General features: G+C 46.4%; 1 protein-coding gene across 3 annotated transcripts in view; it reads left to right on the forward strand.

The window, feature by feature from the left end:
• The window catches only part of PDE4A (phosphodiesterase 4A), a 253,795-nt gene that overhangs the window by 198,863 nt on the left and 33,237 nt on the right, over positions 1–21,695 (forward strand). For all 3 annotated transcript variants that reach the window (XM_044278800.1, XM_044278797.1, XM_044278798.1), the window contains exons 2-6: positions 5,927–6,112; positions 8,378–8,414; positions 9,948–10,018; positions 10,524–10,573; positions 11,844–11,956. In XM_044278800.1, the coding sequence (XP_044134735.1) occupies positions 5,927–6,112; positions 8,378–8,414; positions 9,948–10,018; positions 10,524–10,573; positions 11,844–11,956 (457 nt within the window). The remainder of the gene's footprint in view (positions 1–5,926; positions 6,113–8,377; positions 8,415–9,947; positions 10,019–10,523; positions 10,574–11,843; positions 11,957–21,695) is intronic.

A 21,695-nucleotide genomic window follows, 5' to 3' on the forward strand; every position in this document is an offset into this window, starting at 1 on the left:
TAGGAAATCCATGTGCGCACTTTTTTCATCACAAGTTGTTGACCTGTGGAAAAACTGCTGCGTCACACTGCAACTTTGTCACCCATTGAATCATTTTTCTGTTGATGGAACGCATGACAGTTTAACCAGTTGTGATTTTGTATTATAATGGAAAGAAAACAACCTCATCAGACACTTTGCCGGTGTTCTACCCGTTTTTTATGGTTCTAGCCATGCTCAGAGGGCGTCTTTCTAATAGAATGCAGCTCCTGTTGCGGGTGAGCGGTATCTCTGTGCCCCCTGTGAGCGGTATCTCTGTGCCCCCTTCACTACATGGGTCCTGGGTGTATTTACTCTCAGTGATGCAGGAAATCCATGTGCGCACTTTATTCATTTGTAGATGTATGGGTAAAAACGTTGCGTCACACTGCAACTTTGTCACCCATGAAATAATTTTTCTGCTCATGGAACGGATGATGGTTTAAACAAGGGAAAGAAAACTACATCATCAGACACTTTGCCGGTGATCGCCCCCTTTTTGTTCTACCCATGTTCAGAGGGTGTCTTTCTCGTAGAGGGTGAGCGGTATCTCTGTGCCCCCTTCACTTCGTGGGTCCTGGGTGTAGTTATTCTCGGTGATGCAGGAAATCCATGTGCGCACTTATTTAATCTCCAGTTGTAGAAGGATGAGCTGGCAGCGCGTCTTATCCGGACCTTTCCGTGCCAATCTCTGTGGGTGGAGACTGCTGGATTAGGGGAATCCTATAAGATTCATACAGGACAACCTGCAAATCCTATTACCTGCGTAATTTTCTTGTGTCACTGAGACGTAAGTGGGATCTCTTCTCCCCCCCTCCGAAATCCCTTCTCTCTGACGCAGACCCGTGTCCTTAGCTGTTAGTCAATTATCCGCCGAGTGACTGCCGCCTCAGCTTCTTGTTATCCTTGTGTTAAGCATGGCCGGTGCCCATGACCAGTCTCTCTTTGGGCTCCGTGTTGGTCACTGTGGATGCCATGCTGTCTGGGATTTGCACATCATCAGCCGTGAAGCAGCGAGACGCCTCGTGTTGTAACAGAGTCATCAGGTGATACGGCTATGGGACGAGAAAAGAGCGTTTTTGAAAAAGTGGCATCGATCCTGGGCAGCCAAATCCAATGGCTGCCGTCGTTTTGAAAGTGGCAATTGGCTTAAGAGATCTATTCGGACATCTGTTCGGTCACAGTGGGTAAGGCGGCTGGTTTTAGTGTGTACGTTTTTCTATTTGGGAAGGATTCTTTACTGTAAGAGCAGCGAAGAGCGCTCAGAATGTTGGGATGAGGGGTGTCCTCATTGTCTGTGAATTAGACGCTGGATAGAGGTCCGTGGAGTTGTGATAATTGGCACATTGCAGTTGGGTAGCAATTTTGCCCCTAATATAAGGCATCTGCCAACAATGGGGGGGGGGGGGGGAGAGGGGTTCCCTTCCTCTGGATCATCACAGCAGGAGAATAGTATGTAACTGTATATAGGGGCGTAACTATGCAGGGTTCAGAAGATGTGGTCAGAACACGGCCATAGGGCCTGAATTTTCCTCATATGAGAAGACCCGTGCTATAAACTACGAGTGATGGGGGAGGGGGGGCTCTTTGCACCAGGAACTTGAACTTCTGCCTTTCTGTATGTATACATGACCCCCTTGTACTCAGGTACAGTGGAGTATTTAATTATAAGGGTTTGTGATCCATTAGTAATATTACATCATCATCATCCTCATCATTAGTAATATTACATCATCATCATCCTCATCATTAGTAATATTACATCATCATTCTAATCATTAGTAATATTACATCATCATCATCCTCATCAGTAATATTACATCATCATCATCCTCATCATTAGTAATATTACATCATCATTCTAATCATTCGTAATATTACATCATCATCATCCTCATCATTAGTAATATTACATCATCATCCTCATCAGTAATATTACATCATCATTCTAATCATTAGTAATATTACATCCTCATCATTAGTAATAATACATCCTCATCATTCTAATCATGAGTAATATTACATCACCATCATGAGTAATATTGCATCACCATCATGAGTAATATTACATAATCATCCTAATCATTAGTAATATTACATCATTATTATCTTTAGTATTAACATTATTACATTATCATCATGCATAGTATTATTACATCACCATCATCCATAGTATTAGTATTATTACATCATCATTATCCTTAGCATTAGTAAAGTTACATCATCCTCATTATCCTTAGTATTATTATATCATCCTTAGCATTAGTATTATTACATCATCATCATCCATTCTATTAGTAATATTACATCATCATACTTAGTATTTATAATATTACATCTTCCTTAGTGTTAGTAATATTCCTATTAGTAGAAGACGAGTAACACTACTTGGTTCTGTACCGATGTAAGTTTGGACCGATAGAACTGTGAAAGGTCCGGTATTATAAGTCTACCCTGTATTACTGCTGGCTGAAAGCATCATTGCCCTAATGTGAATAATTACCTTAATTAATAATACTAGGATGATTAATATTACCCTAGTATTTTCTGTCTCTGAGCAGTCCTCCTGTCGGTGTACTGCAGGTTCATAGGTGACAATGACAACAACAAGGTCGCGGTGTCCTTCTGTAAACACCGCAGATTTGTAGGAAGGTGCGATCTGTTACTCTGTTAATAATTAGGCTTCATCTTAATTAATCAATGGTCAGTATTGTATGTGCCATGTAATGGATTCCCAGCGCTATGGAGACCGGCCGTGTCTGTGTCATGGGGGAGGGGACAAGTACAACTTATGGGCATTAAGAAGTAAGGTGTAATTATTACACTGCCATGTTTTGCCATGGGAAGTGCGCCCACTGCAGGGGAAGTGTAGTACTACACGCTGGCCATTACCATGCAGGAGCCAGGACCCCCTTATGTAGCAGCTCTCCTCTCTGATATTGGGGAGAATTCTGCTGGTTGATGTAAAGAGTATACTTCCCAGAATGCCGGATCAGTGCAGAAGAGCAAGAAGTTCAGCTCTGAAGCATGCACATTTGAGTGAATGCAGCTCTGGATATAATACAGGATGTAAGGGTACTTTTACACTTCTGTTACTGATAATGCAACCATCTGCATCCGTTATGAACGGATCCGATTGTATTATCTGTAACATAGCCAAGACGGATCCGTCATTAACTCCATTAAAAGTCAATGGGAGACGGATCAGTTTTCTATTGTGGCAGAGAAAACGGATCTGTCCCCATTGACTTGCATTGGGGTTAATGCCGGATCCGCTTTTCAGTTTTTCCCAGGACGGAAAGAAAAATACAACATGTTGCGGTTTGCTCTCCGGTCTGGGAACGCAACTAAACGGAACGGAATGCATTTTGGAGAGCTCCGTTCTCTTCAGTTTTGTCCCCATTTACAATGAATGGGGACAAGACTTAAAGGGAACCTGTCACCAGGATTTTGTGTATAAGGCTGAGGACATGGGCTGCTAGATGGCCGCTAGCACATCCGCAATATCCAGTCCCCATAGCTCTGTGTGCTTTTATTGTGTCAAAAAACTGATTTGATACATATGCAAATTAACCTGAGATGAGTCCTGTATGTGAGAGGAGTCAGGGACAGAACTCATCTCAGGTTAATTTGCATATGTATCAAATCGTTTTTTTTACACAATAAAAGCACACAGAGCTATGGGGACTGGGTATTGCGGATGTGCTAGCGGCCATCTAGCAGCCCATGTCCTCAGCCTTATACACAAAATCCCGGTGACAGGTTCCCTTTAAGCGTTTTTTCCGGTATTGAGCCGCTATGACGGAATTCAATACCGGAAAACTGAAGCGCGAATGTGAAAGTACCCTAACTTGGGATCAGTACAAGATAAGTAATGTATGTACACAGTGACTGCACCAGCAGAATAGTGAGTGCAGCTCTGGAGTGTAATACAGGATGTAACTCAGGATCAGTACAGGATAAGTAATGTATGTACACAGTGACTGCACCAGCAGAATAGTGAGTGCAGCTCTGGAGTGTAATACAGGATGTAACTCAGGATCAGTACAGGATGAGTAATGTATGTACACAGTGACTCCACCAGCAGAATAGTGAGTGCAGCTCTCGAGTATAATACAGGATGTAACTCGGGATCAGTACAGGATGAGTAATGTATGTACACAGTGACTGCACCAGCAGAATAGTGAGTGCAGCTCTGGAGTATAATACAGGATGTAACTCAGGATCAGTACAGGATAAGTAATGTATGTACATAGTGACTCCACCAGCAGAATAGTGAGTGCAGCTCTGGAGTATAATACAGGATGTAACTCAGGATCAGTAATGTATGTACACAGCGAGTCACATTTAGTGTATTGTACATGTAACAATAAAATGGTGCTCAAAAATATAAATACTCTTTATAGGGTGTTGTTCAGATCTGGAAACCATCTTCCCTACATGAGGACCTGCTGGCAATTAGCGGATTGTCACTGGTTTGGGACGCTGCAGATGGCCTCACATTTTCCCTCCAGCGGCCACTGCAGGAGCGTTGTGGTATTACACCCAGGATCTCTTCCCTATTGCTACATGCGAGCGCTCTGTATCTGTCCTCTCACAGCATATACTGATTGCCCGTTATTTCCCATATGTAACTTCAGCGTCCTGATCAGAGGCTTTGGTCATATATACCTTTAGGGATATAGTGGGCATTAACCCATTGCAGCCAGGAGCGGGGGGTGCATTGCATAAATTACCCCATCATTTGGGGTTCAGATGTGAGGTCTGTATACTTTTGCTAGTCCTTCCGGTAATCCCACTGTCATCGCCGTGCACAGCCGGCGTCTGGGGTTTCATTCATGTTTCCGCCCTGGGTCTTAGCAGTCTCCTGTGTCACATGTGATGTCACCACAGCGGCCTGACCCTCCCGCCCGGGTGACGATGATCTGTCACTTCTTATCAGCTGGGATCTGGTCCCCTGACAGAGCGGAGATTAACGTGCGTAGAGCAAATACTAGAGCAGAGACGTGTGCGCCTACTGTGTGACATATGTGCAGGTGTCCCCGCAACCGGAGGGACGCTAACACACAGCAGGGCCGGCTGACGTCATGCTGGGGCTTGTAGTTCCACATCCGCTGTTATAATACTGAGACCGTATGGAATTAGAAAACCGCTGATCGTCAACATGCGGGTACTTTTTGTGTGCATCCCGCAATTTCTGTGAGCCTAAATGCCTATTGACCGCAGATTGGACGAGAATAGGACATGTTCTATTATTTTGCGGGACGGACATACGGATGCAGGATACACACGGTGTGCCTTCCGTGTTTTTTCTGGCTCTGCATGAGAACTTATAGTTTCCAGTAATGGCGGACAGTCCTGGGACTTGTAGTTCCACCTTCTGCCTCCCCTTTCCAGCTCATCAATCTAATGAATGATCCCCTGTTATTCCTCGACGTTCCCTCTCTTAACCTTTGTCCCTTTTTTCTCTCGTCTTAATCCCCCCCCCCCCCCCCCCCCCTCCCGGCACAGCCGCCCCATTGACGTGAGCGCCCACTCCAGATGTACAGCCTTTAGTAAAGCTCCTGCGCTCCTCCCCACAGAACCGGAGTCAGAGGGCGACTGATCTCATTTCCCAAATGGCTGGAGCGCGGAGACAGTCTGCGTTTATCCCCAGCAATCTGTGGTCGAGATTAGCGTCCGCTTTCAATTAAAGGACTGACGTTCCCGGTGGGTCAGCCATAGACAATCCTCATCATCCATTCAGCGTCCTGGAAAAGCCAGAGATGTAGGGGGCCATAATGGCACAGGACCGCGTGGTGGGAGGCACAGTGGCAGCCATATTGTTTGTGTAGGACTTTATTGTGGTGTATGGTGCCCTCCATGTTTGGATCGCATGCAGTAACCTGTATTTCCTTTCTCTTCGCAGCTTCGATGTGGAAAATGGGCCTTCTCCAGGTCGCAGCCCGATTGATTCGCAGGCGAGTCCAGGGCTGGTGCTGCACCCCAGCTTCCCACAAAGCCAGAGGAGGGAGTCGTTCCTGTACCGGTCGGACAGTGACTATGACATGTCCCCCAAAACCATGTCCCGGAACTCCTCTGTCACCAGCGAGGCGTAAGTGGCACTTTCTGGGAATGGTGACTGCATGCATGTCCCCTCCGTGTTTTATGGTGACGATGACTGTTATCCAGGGTTCCTCAACCTCCAGCAGTTGTAAAAACTACAACTCCCAGCATGCTCTATTGCGCAAACCTCCTATAGGAATGGATGGAACATGCTGAGAGTTGCAGTAGGTAAGGACCTTGCCATAATCGGTAGATTCTAGACGGTAAATACTGACCTTCTTTTACCCGGGTCAATCATCAGGAATGTTCCTTCGAGAGCTTATTCCCATCATTGACCCCTGCCCCTCGTTCCCATCAGTGACCCCTGCCCCTCGTTCCCATCATTGACCCCTGCCCCTCGTTCCCATCATTGACCCCTGCCCCTCGTTCCCATCAGTGGCCCCTGCCCCTCGTTCCCATCAGTGGCCCCTGCCCCTCGTTCCCATCAGTGGCCCCTGCCCCTCGTTCCCATCAGTGACCCCTGCCCCTCGTTCCCATCAGTGGCCCCTGCCCCTCGTTCCCATCAGTGGCCCCTGCCCCTCGTTCCCATCAGTGGCCCCTGCCCCTCGTTCCCATCAGTGGCCCCTGCCCCTCGTTCCCATCAGTGGCCCCTGCCCCTCGTTCCCATCAGTGGCCCCTGCCCCTCGTTCCCATCAGTGGCCCCTGCCCCTCGTTCCCATCAGTGACCCCCCCCCTGCCCCTCGTTCCCATCAGTGACCCCCCCCTGCCCCTCGTTCCCATCAGTGACCCCCCCCTGCCCCTCGTTCCCATCAGTGACCCCCCCCCTGCCCCTCGTTCCCATCAGTGACCCCCCCCCTGCCCCTCGTTCCCATCAGTGACCCCCCCCCTGCCCCTCGTTCCCATCAGTGACCCCCCCCTGCTCCTCGTTCCCATCAGTGACCCCCCCTGCCCCTCGTTCCCATCAGTGACCCCCCCTGCCCCTCGTTCCCATCAGTGACCCCCCCCCTGCCCCTCGTTCCCATCAGTGACCCCCCCTGCCCCTCGTTCCCATCAGTGACCCCCCCTGCCCCTCGTTACCATCAGTGACCCCCCCCCTGCCCCCTCGTTCCCATCAGTGAACCCCCCCCCTTGCCCCTCGTTCCCATCAGTGACCCCCGCCCTCGTCCCATCAGTGACCACCACTGCCCCTCGTTCCCATCAGTTGAGCCCCCCACCCTGCCCCGCTTGTTCCCATCAGTGACCCCCCCCCTGCCCCTTGTTCCCATCAGTGACCCCCCTCACGCCCCTTGTTCCCATCAGTGACCCCCCCCACTCCGAACCTTGTTCCAATCAAGTGACCCCCCCTGCCCCTCGTTTTTCCCATCAGTGGAACCCCCATGCCCCCGTCCATCAGTGAACCCCCCCCTGCCCCTCGTTCCCATCCAGTGAACCCCCCACCTGCCCCCTCGTTTCCCATCATTGACCCCCCCTGCCCCTCGTTCCCATCAGTGACCCCCCCTGCCCCTCCGTTCCCATCAGTGACCCCCCCTGCCCCTCGTTCCCATCAGTGACCCCCCCCCTGCCCCTCGTAGCCCATCAGTGGAACCCCCCCCCATGCCCCTCGTTTCCCATCAGTGACACCCCCCCCCCTGGCCCCTCGGTTCCATCAGTGACCCCCCCCCTGCCCCTCGTTCCCATCAGTGACCCCCCCCTGCCCCTCGTGCCCATCAGTGACCCCCCCCCTGCCCCTCGTTCCCATCAGTGACCCCCCCCTGCCCCTCGTTCCCATCAGTTGCTGCTTGTTAGGTGATCGTACCTTTCATGCAGCAACTAAAATTCTGCAAAGTGAATAGGGGACGAACAATCGTAATAATGATCACTCGTCCCCCTCTCACATTTGCCCTGAGCCAGCTGGAAGGTCCTGTAAATGAGCACTGATCGACTATGGCCAGCCATGGACTAGTGCCCAGCATTGACCCTTGTTAGAGGACCCATAGTCCTGGCTAGAATATTATCCAAGGTCTGTGGCCAGTGTAACAACCCCAAATCTCTGGCTTCCTGCACTCACCACTAGGGGGAGCTCACTGCATACAGTTTTATTATTGTGTTCAATGTACGATCTGTATACGGTAGGCTACATGTGGTAATATACACTATCTATAGATCCCCATTTCCCGTTAGTCAGAGAAGAAGAGGTACATTACTTTTCGGCATGCTCTCTGAGTCTCCTGCACCAATAATGGTGGAGTTATAGGAAGGCAGAATGGAAAGTTTGTGCCCCTGTTTTATCATGAATGGGATCTTTGATCTAACCAGTCTGGTCCTCTCGTTACAGGCACGCTGAAGACCTCATTGTTACCCCATTTGCTCAGGTAGGTATATGGGAGGAATCTACCTCCTACCACTCTCCAGTGATTATAATGGGGTCCCTGGAGGGAGATGGAGCCATGGTCGGGTATACACTACGGACACCCTGAGCTTAGGCACCCATGCTTCTAGGCCCCATAGCATATGTGGACCTTGACAACCCTGTCTCCACAGCCCCCACGTTACTACACACAGGGGGCGATCATTGCCCACCTGTCCGGTCCTACGTGTCGGTACTGGGTGCATGGGTTTGTCAGTATTGATTGCAGTCCTTAGGCTTCCCAGTGCACATTCTATGTGCGGACTTGACCCGATTGAGTCCCTGTTGTAATATACATCCGCTCTCCATACATTGACTCCCTGGCCAATCAGAACAAGCAATGCTGCAGTGTAAAGCATGGGGAGGATGGAACAGTAGCTTGAGCCTCTGAGTCAGGAAGTGTATTTCAGACCCTGAATTTCAGTCTGTCTTGCACTCGCTCACTCTCTCTGTTGAGGCGGCCTATACTGGTATAGCGCCCGTAGACGCGCAGGTAGTCTACCGATAATCGCTCTGCAGGGACCGAACAAGTGTTTCTGGAGCAGTTGAAATCTGTTCTGTAGGTCAGGTTTATTGGACGCACTAACATTTTATTTTTTCTCGCCATTACACATCAGACATTTGACAAAAAATTTCCCTCACAGCATCATGTTTACTTAACATGTCCTACTTCTATATAGACACCTATACATATATATATATGCAAGCCTGTAAACAGATGGAAGGTCATATTACCATAACATTGCCCCAACTGTACAGTAAAGAGCCTAAATAATACCACCATATAGTGCAAATAATAGTACCACATAGAACCCACATAATAGTACAATATATAGTACCTAAATAATAGCTCTACACAGTAAATACTACCATATAGTGCAAGTAACAGTACCACATTGAAACCACCTGATAATATGGTGCCTGCATAATAGTTCTACACAAGTAAATAATGCCACCATATAGTGCAGGTATTAGTACCACATAGAAACCACCATAATAGTACAATATATAGGGCCTACATAATAGTTCTGTACAGTAAATACCACCATATAGTGCAAGTAACAGTACCACATAGAAACCACCTAATAGTACGTTATATAGTGCCTACATAATAGTTCTACACAATAAATAATATCACCATATAGTGCAAATAATAGGACCACATGGAACCCACATAACAGTACAATATATAGTACCTACATAGTAGTTCTACACAGTAAATAATACCGCCTCCATACAGTGCCAATAACAGTACCACATAGAACCCACATAATAGTACATTATATAGGGCCTACATAATAGTTATGTACAGTAAATAATACCAACATATAGTGCAAATAACAGTACCACCTAGAGCCCACATGACAGTATTGTGTACAGTTCCTGCCTAGTAGTGCCGCTCTGCGGTATAATCCGGGATGTAGCTCAGTAGACGATATGGCCACTGTGTAATCTGTAACTGAGGTTGATTGGCTGTTTTACCGCCCTGTACCCCTAGGTGCTGGCCAGCCTGCGTAGTGTCCGGAACAATTTCACCATCCTTGCCAATGTTACCACACCTACCAACAAGTGAGTACTCGTCCATCCAGTGAGAGGGTGGCCTATTGATGCTGGTGGTGCTGGCGGACCACCCCCATGGGAGGGGGAGGATCGGGCATGTTGGATTGGGAGACTGGGGGTCTATGTTATCAATACGTAGGATGGAAAGCCCTTGTAAGGACCCCCCTCCCCCTTATAAAATATATAGATATCCTTTAATCCGGCATCCGATGATCTAGCGCAGAGTATACTAATTACACGGGTCTGCGCTGGACTTTCTTGGTGAAGGTTCTGTGCCACGTCCAATTGGGTTTTATACTTTTTTATGGCCTCATACAGACCATTTGGTAATCCGGCATACAGTTTATCCAAGACCTAGTGGGGCCAGATTAAAGGAATTTTACCGTCCTGCTATCCAATTGTGTCTCAGTAAGAACAGCCAGTGGAACCAGACTCTCAGATTTTCCAGAATACTGGATTCCGGATTATAGGAATTTGACATATTAATGGAAGATGTTCTTGTTCTCTTTGCCAGGCGCTCCCCAGTAATGCCTCAGCAAACGGTCTGTAAAGCCACCCTCTCAGGTAAGTGTCAGCCTGACCGTAGACTGGGGGCATAGGACGAGAGGTGGGGTGGCGGTAATATAGCGGTGCAGTTTATATTGTAGAGTGCCCCAGACGCTGCACCTCTGCCTGGTCCTCATGCACACAGCAACGTATCTTACATGCCACCTAGGATGTGCAGATTAGGTGACTTCCGAGAGAGAACGCTATGTCTGTAGTGCCACCTAGTGGAGAGACTACCCTTTAGGCCTCTTTCACACTACCGTTTTTTGTTTCCGTTTTGCGGGCCGTTTTTTGCGTTCCGTATACGGAACCATTCATTTCAATGGTTCAACAAAAAAAAAACGGAATGTACTCCGTATGCATTCCGTTTCCGTATTTCCGTTTTTCCGTTCCGTTGAAAGATAGAACATGTCCTATTATTGCCCGCAAATCATGTTCCGTGGCTCCATTCAAGTCAATAGGTCCGCAAAAAAAAAACGGAACACATACGGAAATGCATCCGTATATCTTCCGTATCCGTTCCGTTTTTTCTGAACGATCTATTGAAAATGTTATGCCCAGCCCAATTTTTTCTATGTAATTACTGTATACTGTATATGCCATACGGAACAGAAGAACGGTAACGGAAACCAAAAAATGGAACAACGGATCCGTGATAAACGGACCGCAAAACACTGAAATAGCCATACGGTAGTGTGTAAGAGGCCTTAGTCAGTGTCTGACCTTCTTAACAGTGGTGAGTGCAGCTCTGGAGTATAATACCGGATGTAACTCAGGAGGATCAGTACAGTATAAGTAATGTATGTACACAGTGACTGCACTAGCAGAATAGTGAGTGCAGCTCTGGAGTATAATACAGGATGTAACTCAGGATCAGTACAGGATAAGTAATGTAATGTATGTACACAGTGACTCCACCAGCAGAAAAGTGAGTGCAGCTCTGGAGTGTAATACAGGATGTAACTCAGGATCAGTACAGGATAAGTAATGTATGTACACAGTGACTGCACCAGCAGAATAGTGAGCGCAGCTCTGGAGTATAATACAGGATGTAACTCAGGATCAGTACAGGATAAGTAATGTATGTACACAGTGACTCCACCAGCAGAATAGTAAGTGCAGCTCTGGAGTATAATACAGGATGTAACTCAGGATCAGTACAGGATAAGTAATGTATGTACACAGTGACCCCACCAGCAGAATAGTGAGTGCAGCTCTGGAGTATAATACAGGATATAACTCAGGATCCGTACAGGATCTTTTCAACCCTGGCTCTTTGTCGTTACAGAGGAGACGTATCAGCAGCTAGCCAAAGAGACGTTAGAAGAACTAGATTGGTGTCTAGATCAGCTGGAGACCGTACAGACCTATCGCTCTGTCAGTGAAATGGCTTCCAACAAGGTAAGAGTCTGGTGCACCCACGTGGACTCATCTGCTGTGTCTGGGTCTCGGGCATGTTAATGGAGATCTCCATATGTATCCTATAATGCCTGTAAATGTGTCACTGATTCGTACGCTCGGTGGTGACATTGATGACATGTATAGAGATTCTCCAGTTTAGAAAACCCGTTTTTAAATGTCCCTTTAGGGACTCTGTAGCCAGTCAGCAGCCCGGCTTATAGGGGACCTGAAGATGCATTATACAAGCTGTCCATTTACGGCAGAGGAAAATGTGTAATGCTTCATTTCCCCTGTGGTGGCGCTGCAGAGGAATTGAGCACTTGCTCCCAGATAACGTTACAGATTGCCGCTGATCTCTCTGACATATTTGGCCGCTCAGTGTCTCTGTTTTGCAAAAAATGTGGTTCGGATGCGGACCAAAAATACTGTTGTGTGCATAGGGCCTTACACAGAGACCTCATTGATTTCAATGGGCACCATGTAATGCTTCATTTCACCTGTGGTGGCGCTACAGGAATATCCAACACTTGTCAGCTGGTTCCTTCACAGATCGCAGCTGATATCTGGGACTCCCCTCCGTGGACACTGTGCTATAAGAATTGTGAAATGTGTACTATGGAGGGGTACTGTACGGTAGATATGTCGTTATCTCGGGGACTCCCTCTCTCCGCGATTGGGAAAACCCGCCTTCTACAAAAAACAGCACCACACCTGTCCCAGGGACCGCGCTGCAGCACCACGCGCATCTCCTGCTCAGGCGTGGACCAGTAAGACATGTTTTCCTGGTCCTGGACAGCAGTGACACTTCTGCGTGGCGCCCGTGTGTGAATACGGTGCGGAGGTGTTAGAGGTGACTTTGGCGGATGGCTTGTATTACTGTATTCATTGTGGGACGTTCTCTACTACAGCCACACCCATGATATTGTGGCATCCAAAACCCCGCCTATGGGAATGCCCAGACTGTGCCAAGAAATGCCCACTTGACCATTTTTGACCTGGAACAGCTCGAATTTGCTGGGACTGTCTCTGAAAATGCGGGCCAGTTGGCAACTATGTTGTGGCCGTGCAATCACTCTTTTTGTAAGATCTGAGATAGATATTAAATAGACAGCTAATAGATAAGTATTAGATAGATATATAGCAAAGCTATCTAATAGATATGAGATAGATAGATATTAGATAGATAGATATGAGATAGATAGATATTAGATAGATAGATATGAGATAGATAGATCTTGAAAAATGAGGCAGCACTTCAATGAAGGTAGAAGAGTGATGGACCTATTTTATTACCCCCAAAACTGAACATTTCAGCCCAGCTCAATGGGACCTTTCTCGAGGCTTGAGCATAGATAGATGGGTAGATAGAATTGTTCTAATAGGTCTGGGGCCCGTTTCTGTGGAATGAAGGCCCCTGTTTCTCTGTTGGTCTTCCAGAGGAGGTGTTGAGGGGGCCAATCATAATGGTAGCTATCTCCATTGTGTGGTGTACAGTAGACACTTGCATCCACCTCACTCCTTCCTCTCCGGAGTGCCGTCATCAGATAAGTGATCCTAGAGACGGCTGGGGGCCACACAGATCGGCACTGCAGGCCCCATGTTGTGCTCCCAGGCTGTAGACCACACATGTGTAGATATTAGCTACTCTAGCTATTTAGTACACATCCCATTTCTGAAGAGCTTGGGACAGAGACCAGCAGAGCACCGGCTGACTTTCCAAGGTCATAGGTGGCCGACGTTTGATTTACACATGAATCCTCCGTCATAGTCAGAGCCAGCACTTTTAACCACTGAGCCACTTTGGGATTTGTGTATTCTCCTTATCGATGAGGGATAACAGGCTTCAAATGATCTTGAGGAGCAACCTGACCAATGTCATGAAGATGAGGAGAAGGAACAATATAAAGTGATCTTCTGAAAGCCTCGATCCCCTGATCTCCATGATGTATGGGGTAGAAGGTGATCTCAGTGATTGTTCCTAGAGGTGACTGTGATAATAAGGAGGGGTGCCAGGTAAATAAACCCATCTGAGCTGGTGATCTGGTCAGTTATGGACCTAGCATACCTTACACCTTTACTGTGGTCAATGGGGGGTACATAATCCCAAGTCATAATAGCCCTTTTCTTAAAGGAAATGAGATTCCCTGCGCTGTCTGAATGTGAGAATGTCATGCCTAGAAGCACGGCTGCTGCTCTCGCTCCCTCCCCCTTCCCTCTCCTCCCCTCCCTTTGCATTTTACATCACATCCCTGCCTACTGCAGTATGCTACATGTACGAATAACGGGAGATATTGGCAGACAAACGGCCCTACAGGAGGCATCTCCAGCCTAGAAGAGAAGACTGACCACCTTCCTGCTCATCCTCGCTTCCACCGTCCATGTGCTAGTCGCCTCCATCCGCCCAGGCTGCAGCTCGGATCTGGTACCCAGGAAGGATGCTGTGATAATATGCTACCTCCTCTTTTCCCCTTAAGGATGCAGGAAGAGGCCTTATCTTGCAGTTTCTTAGGCCCTCCAAAACAGTGACTTGTTTTCCTTTCCCCCCCCCCCACATCAAGACACGGAGGAAGAAGAAGAGGACGACAAGGGGTGGGGGGTGGGGCGGGAGGGGGCGCAGGGCAATTGCTAAAGGCTTTAAAGATGTAACCCACAAATGAAACAGGAGAAGCTGCTGGATTGTATTTTTTTCTCCTCACATCCTGGAAGTGATGGGTTAAAATCACCGGCCTAGCTGCATTTTTGGATGTGGATACTGATTTTTATTTCGTTATTAATATTGACTCCTTGTGGGGTGTCATGATGGACCCCTTTCTCCGAATTTTAAGGGCCCGAGGGGGTCTTTAGAATTTTTGTTATTTTTGGGGGCTGTGTCGAATTTTATGGAGAAGGAAAATACCAACAGTCTCTCGTCTACCTCCCACATGGTGTTTTCTTGTAAGCCAAGTGATAGGTCCCATGTCACCTCTGATGATTCGGGGATTTGACTCCCCCAAGTTTTTGTTGCACCCAACATCTCTGAGCTTTTCTGTGAAACCAAGCAACAGCAGCCAACTATAGGGCAAGAAGACCGGTGTCCTCAAACTCCGTCCATCGTTGTCATCATCTTCTGTGTGTGCTTTCGGAGAATGAATTTTTTTTAACTGGAATTATTGCAGTCATTTTTCTTCTTCAGGAAACAAACAAAAAAATCTAAAATTTCACTCAGCTTCAAGTAAATATACAAATCTAACTGGAAACACGAAAAGATATCATTGCTCTTGATTTTTTTTTTTTTCGATTTTGCTATTTTTTTATTTTTAGAATTTTTTTCTTTTTTTTCTTCTTTTTTCCGAGGATAATACAATTGAAGACTTTTTTTTTTTTCATTAAGCTTTCTCTGCTCCTCTGATGATTTGGGGATTGCGAATGATATCTCTGGAAACAGGTATTTTGATCTACGAATTAAATAGGGATCTCAAACTTTTTGGAAGACTTTGCCTGCTTGTGGATCGCGGACGCTTTGGCGGTTGGCCTCGTCCTGCGGACTGGATTCCTTTGGATATATCCATCTAGGATTGAAAAATGCCCTTAGTAGATTTCTTCTGTGAGACATGCTCCAGACCTTGGCTGGTTGGATGGTGGGACCAGGTAATAATCATAAACGTGTTTATTGATATCTTCTGCTCATTTAGAGAGATTGACTGCACGTTGTTGGGGGTGGGGGGTCAGACGCAATAGCCGTGTCGAGGTTACCCATGGCTGCTTTTGAACTAGTGACATCACTGAAATAAATGCTAGTGATGTCATGGGCTAACTTTGGGGCCAACCCACAGCGTTGTTGCCACCTTTCTCATTGGACATTTTAGGGGTGCCGTAGTTTATAGTAGATAAAGCTTTCATATTGACCTTGGAGACCATTGCTGCACTGAGGTCTGCTTATGTACCCACCATACCCCTATCTATATATGACTGATCACTATAGCCATAAAAGATGCCCTCAAGGAGTACTTTATACCTATCCAGTCCACCTAGAACCACCTGTGCGTAATGTTATCTCTGTAGTCCTTGAATATGCCTTACCTTACTCTTTAACTCAGATCATCTTACTTTTGGTAGACGAATGGTCCAAGAAGGCCAGAATAAGGAGCCCATCCTTAATTTATGTATTTTTGGTTATTTTAGCACTGGTGGTATAGCCCCTGGTCTATTGTGCAGATGTTACATTCCTTCTATAGTAGGTGCACTGTGTAGACCGCCACTTCCTGCAGACCATAGCTCAAATACCAGTGTCAGCTGCTTGTGACCTTGGACAAGTCACTGGATGTAAACAATGCCTGGAAGATAAAGGACTTGCCCCACTGTCTCCTTGCGCTAGAAAAATCTGTGCCATACGGTTCTCATTCATCCACTGTAATGTTTATTCATTAGGAATAGACCCATGATAATGCTGCAATTCGGTCCCTGAGCCCTCGTCTGAGGGCTACAGAAGCAGATGTTTTTATTCACAGGTGGTTCATCCATGGACCAGGAAATCATGCCTATGACCCGTCGTACTTCTGTGGGTCAACTAATACAGGAGAACCTGTAGACATAGTCAGGGCTCGAGGCCCAAATTGCAACATGTAGGGTATAACCTAATTTTGGAGGGTTGATTCATGACCAGGGCCAGAGCAGTGATGTCACAGCACCTCAGCCAAGTCTGCTGTTTTTGAAAGTTGAGATTTGGTGATCAGATCTTCTGAGCATCATTTGTTGCAGTGAATGGAGTAAATGAGTGGTTAATGTTTTTGCTGTGTTTCCTGGCCATCTACTCTACTTGCAACTTTTTGAGGACTCCCCTGAAATAAATTAGTTAAGGTTCTCTTGTGGGATTATGCAATAGCCATGTTGTTTGCTCCAGTCTTGAGTACTATAGACGACAAGCCAACTTTCTTGATAAATACAGTAGAAGGGAACTTGTGCAACCCAAAGGGACCATGGGCAAGACTTGATTATGAAGCTAAGTTGCCTTCTGTCAATGATGGTGCGGCAATTCTTTCTCTAACTTTGGTGTTTTAGTGATGTGATCTCTTTTAAATTGGTTGTCTCACCTCACACACTGGTGGCTTATCGCTAGGCCGCCCTCTATTCATTTCTGTGGGACTTTCAAGAATGGCCAAGCACGCTCGCTCGGCTATTTTTGGAAGTCTCATAGAAGTGAATGGAGAGCATGACGCTCATGTGCGGTGCACGATCGTTTACTTTGGGAGCTCATTTCTAGAGATAGGTGTGGGACCTGTACCTATCTGACGCAGGTGGTATATCTTAACGATATTCCGATCTATGAGATGGTGCAACCCCTTTAAAGAGGTTTTATAGGATTAGAAAAATATGGCGCCACAACTGTCAACAAGTTGTGTGTAGCATTACAGCTTTCTCCATTCACTACATTGGAGCTGAGCTGCAATACCAGACACAACCCATGGACGGGTGTGATGCTGTTTCTGGAAGAAAGTGGCAATTTTTTTCTTGACTTTTTTAATGTCCGCACCCCCCTTCCCCTTCCCCTTAGATTCTTTCTTTCCTTCTTTTTTGTCATATACTACTAGTTGTTCTTCATCATCATCTCCTTTCTGTTCTTAGGGATCTCCTCCTACTTCATTTTCCCTTCTCTTTGACATCTACTTCATCTTCTCTATCTCCTTTTTGTCATCCCTTCGTCCTACCCTCTCCATCTGCCACATTTCCTTTACAATCCACCTTTTCTTTCTTTGTCATCTCTTTTGTCATCTGCTTCCTCTTTTTTTCTTCTCCTTCTTTCTCTTCCCATTCTTGTCTGTCACCTTCCTTTTCGACTTTTACTTTTCTTCTTAAAAGCTATGGACACTTTCGGGGCAGTTTTTTATGATTGCATTTTACTCAATTTGGGCAAAATTTTTTTTTTCTAATTGGTCTTTATTAAAAATTTTGAGTAATTTTTGTTATACTTGTGGTCACAAATCAGTGTATTTGCAGACTGTCCCTCATGTGTAGCTCTTATCTCCTGACCTCATAAACACTCATTATAGCTGTAGATACAGCTTTACATGAGTTTCACAGCAGCTGGTGGAATTTAGGAGAGACGGTCTGATTGTTAACCCTACGTATCAAAAAAACTGCCCAAAATTAGTAAAATGTCCATAGCCAGACACCTCCTTATTTAGCTGTTTGCATAGTCCCTTTGGTTCCCCTGATTAAAACGCTGTTTTTCTTTTTTTGATTTGAGGCTCTGTTCCTGAGTTATGAGACTTTTTCCTAATATGCAAATTAGACATTTGGTGCAATGAGGGCATCACCGTTGCTCTTGTTGTACCCAAGCTCTGCTCCTTTCTGTGGCCAGTACCTCCCTGATTGCTTTGATTGATAGGGCCAGGTATTGGCAAAGCAGAGAGGGAGGAGCTAGACACAGAAAGGAGCTGAGTTTGGGTGCAACAGGAACAATGGTGACTCCCTCGTTGCACTAAAGACCTAATTTGCATATTAGGAAAAAATATCATAACTCCTGGAACAAATTCTCAGATCAACAAAAGACGGACAGCATTTTAATCAGATGAACCTTAGCTATGGTACCTCACAAAAGTGAGTACACCCCTAACATTTTTGTAAATATTTTATTTTTTGTAAATATCTTTTCAGGGGACAAGCCTATATAGCTTTACTCCCGACACTGAAAATTTTTAATGATTGATGATGGGGTACGTGGACCGGGAGAAATCGGGTGCTAGCCAATGGCACCCGGCATTGCATCAAAAAGTGGTTCATGCCACGTGCTAGTGGTGATACCCTGGTGCTATGAAGGGAGGGTCGTGGTCAGACCCTGCTGCTGAAATGGCAGATATAAGGGTGGGTATGACGAATTATGTCCACCAGTTGAACACCCTGTAGCTATAGCAGCACTGGAATTCTGACAGCCCACATTGCCTAATAGCACCTCGACTTCAGCAAACGCCCATAATACCCAGATTATACTACGGGCGCTGCTGAAGGTTACTGTGTGGTCTCTGCCCCAGCCAGGGTGCCTGCGCCAGTACTGTAGCGCTTAAGCACCGGGCCAGAGATATTAACAAGCCTTTCAACTGTATGTATCATCAGGAGCCCTTGACAGTAACAGCTTAGACAAAACAATGTGATCGCACTTGTGGTTAGGCGTCCGGCGCTAGTATGGCCGTGAGCGCGTGCAACACCGGGACAATTAATGAAGGAAAAAGTCTACCCCCAGGTGGAGCGAGCAGCGCGGCCACTGCCAATGAGAGAGCTGGAGTGGGACATACCTCGTTAGGCTCCGCACTCCCCCGGTTCTGCAAGCAACAAGCGTGCGATCTCGCCTAGGTAAATATACCACATGTAAATGGGACGTACAAGCGGCTATAGAAAACAGAGGAACAAAGGGGTGTGGGGGAAGGATGGTGTAGGATAGCGCCTAATGTCTGGTGCAAAACTATCTAACAACAATGTAAAGAGCGCAAGGCATCATAGACACCAAATTATTAAAGCAGCATGTAGGATACGAAACGCAATTCCTGTATTCATAATGTTATCAGACTGATGGTATAATCAAGGCATCATGCCAATGATCCCCAGGTAGCACAGGGGCCATTGATCCTAAATTTCAGAACTCACATCCTGTGTTTGCAGTGTACACGAAGTACCATGATAGAGGGTACTGACCCGGCGCCCTTCAATCATCCTGAGGGAACCATGGGCCATGGGTCTCATATGAAGCAGGCATAGCTTATCTGTTCATTGAGTCCTAATGGCTGTACAGTGTGAAGCCAAAAAATCCACTGTGCTTCTTTTTGAAGTAAGAATCTTGCAAAATCGCCTCCCCGCGTGGAAGTTCGAACTTTTTCAATTCCCTGAAAAAAAAAGATAAGACTCCTGCTTCATTATTGTGCCACATCTTGACATGTCGCGCGATGGGGGTCTCTCTTTCATTTCTGATATCCCCTATGTGTTCCCCTATCCTCCGTCTAAATTCACGGACTGTCTCGCCCTGTAATTTTGCAGTTAATGAAAGAACGTATGACATCCGATTTGTCATTTGACATACCCGTGAATGACTTCCTCGTACCAATGAATTCGCACGCTACACAGTTCTCACATTTAAAGGTGCCTGTGAGACCATGCGCTAACCAGGTGCGGGGGGGTAGATGGTTCGTAGAGGCTATGTACCAAACGATCATGGAAATTGCGACCCCCATCTAAATGTAATGGACGGAGCAGACCTCACAAGATGTCCAATATCGGGATCTGCCTGCAAAATACTCCAGTACTGTTCCAGTACCTGTCGCACTTTTCCGGTGAGCGGTGTCAAATGTGCCCAGAATACGAATTGGACCTTCAGTTTGTTCTTTCGATCTGGGGTTCAGTAGTGATACCCTGTTGCTACACAGTGCATGTTGGTAAGCGGACTTCAGTGTCTGTTGCGGGTATCCTTGCCATTGGAACCTGCTCGTGAGATCTTTGGCCGCTCTTTGAAAATCTGAGATAGTCGAGCAATTGCGTAGAATCTGTAGAAATTGTCCCTTTGGGATACCACGTTTAAGGGGTAATGGATGCCAGCTATCCCACCTCAATAGATTATTTGTGGAGGTTGGTTTGCAGAATAAGTCCGTCACCACTTGACCATTCGGTTCCTTGATGATACGTAGGTCCAAGAATGTAATCATAGTCTCATGTATTTCCAACGTGAAAAAGAGACCTAAGTCATTCTTGTTCAAGGCTTCTACAAAATTCACAAAATCCTCCTTAGATCCTTTCCAAAAAATCTATATATATTCGATATAACGGACCCAAAGGTCTATAAGGTCCGACCATCTGTTCATGTCTTCCCCAAACACAATCTCTCTCTCCCACCAGCCTAGGTATAGGTTGGCAAAAGTGGGGGCACATAGGCTCCCCATGGCCACACCGCTGAGCTGGTGGAAGAGGCGACGGTCAAACATGAACACGTTGTGCTCCAATATGAATTTGAGCAGGAATAAAGCAAGTTGATTGTGTGGGTGAAGTTGTTTTCCTCTTTGATTGAGGAAGTCGCTTATCTTCTCACATCCCGTGTGATGGGGATGCTGCTGTATAGGGCCTCTACGTCTAAGCTTGCCACATATGTGCCCGGCTCCAAGTATACACTTTCAAGTTTTTTTAGGATGTCCATGGAGTCCTGCACATGTGATGGCAAAGAGAGGACAAATGGGCTCAAAATGGCATCCACATAAGTACCCACATTGTGTGTGAGACTATCAATACCTACCACAATTGGTCTCCCATTTAAAGGACTTATCCCTTTGTGTACCTTGGGTATACTATAAAAGCACGCTAGTTTGGGATATGATGGCAGTAACGTATATCAGTCTGGCTAATAAGATGCTTTTTTAGGGCCTTGCTGAGTATATCCTGCAGTAATTTGCGGTGTTCTTGCAGTGGATTAGAGGGGATGACCCGGTAACATTGCTTATCATTTAGGATGGTCTGACACATGTGGATGTAATCCTTTTCATCCATAATTACTATGTTACCCCCTTTTGTCTGCGGGCTTGATAATGATAGAGGGGTCTTTTTCCAAAGATATGAGTGCTTCAATTTTCGATGTGATGTCGGGTGCCATTGGCTAGCACCTGATTTCTCCCGATCCACGCACCCCATCAACAATTATTTACATTTTTTGGTGTCGGGGGTAAAGATACATAGGCCTGTAACTGGGTTCCACACCCTTTTAACTGAAATTAAGAATAAAGTATTATTA

Source organism: Bufo gargarizans, chromosome 2 (genome assembly GCF_014858855.1).
Source record: "Bufo gargarizans isolate SCDJY-AF-19 chromosome 2, ASM1485885v1, whole genome shotgun sequence".
NCBI classification, from domain to species: domain Eukaryota; kingdom Metazoa; phylum Chordata; class Amphibia; order Anura; family Bufonidae; genus Bufo; species Bufo gargarizans.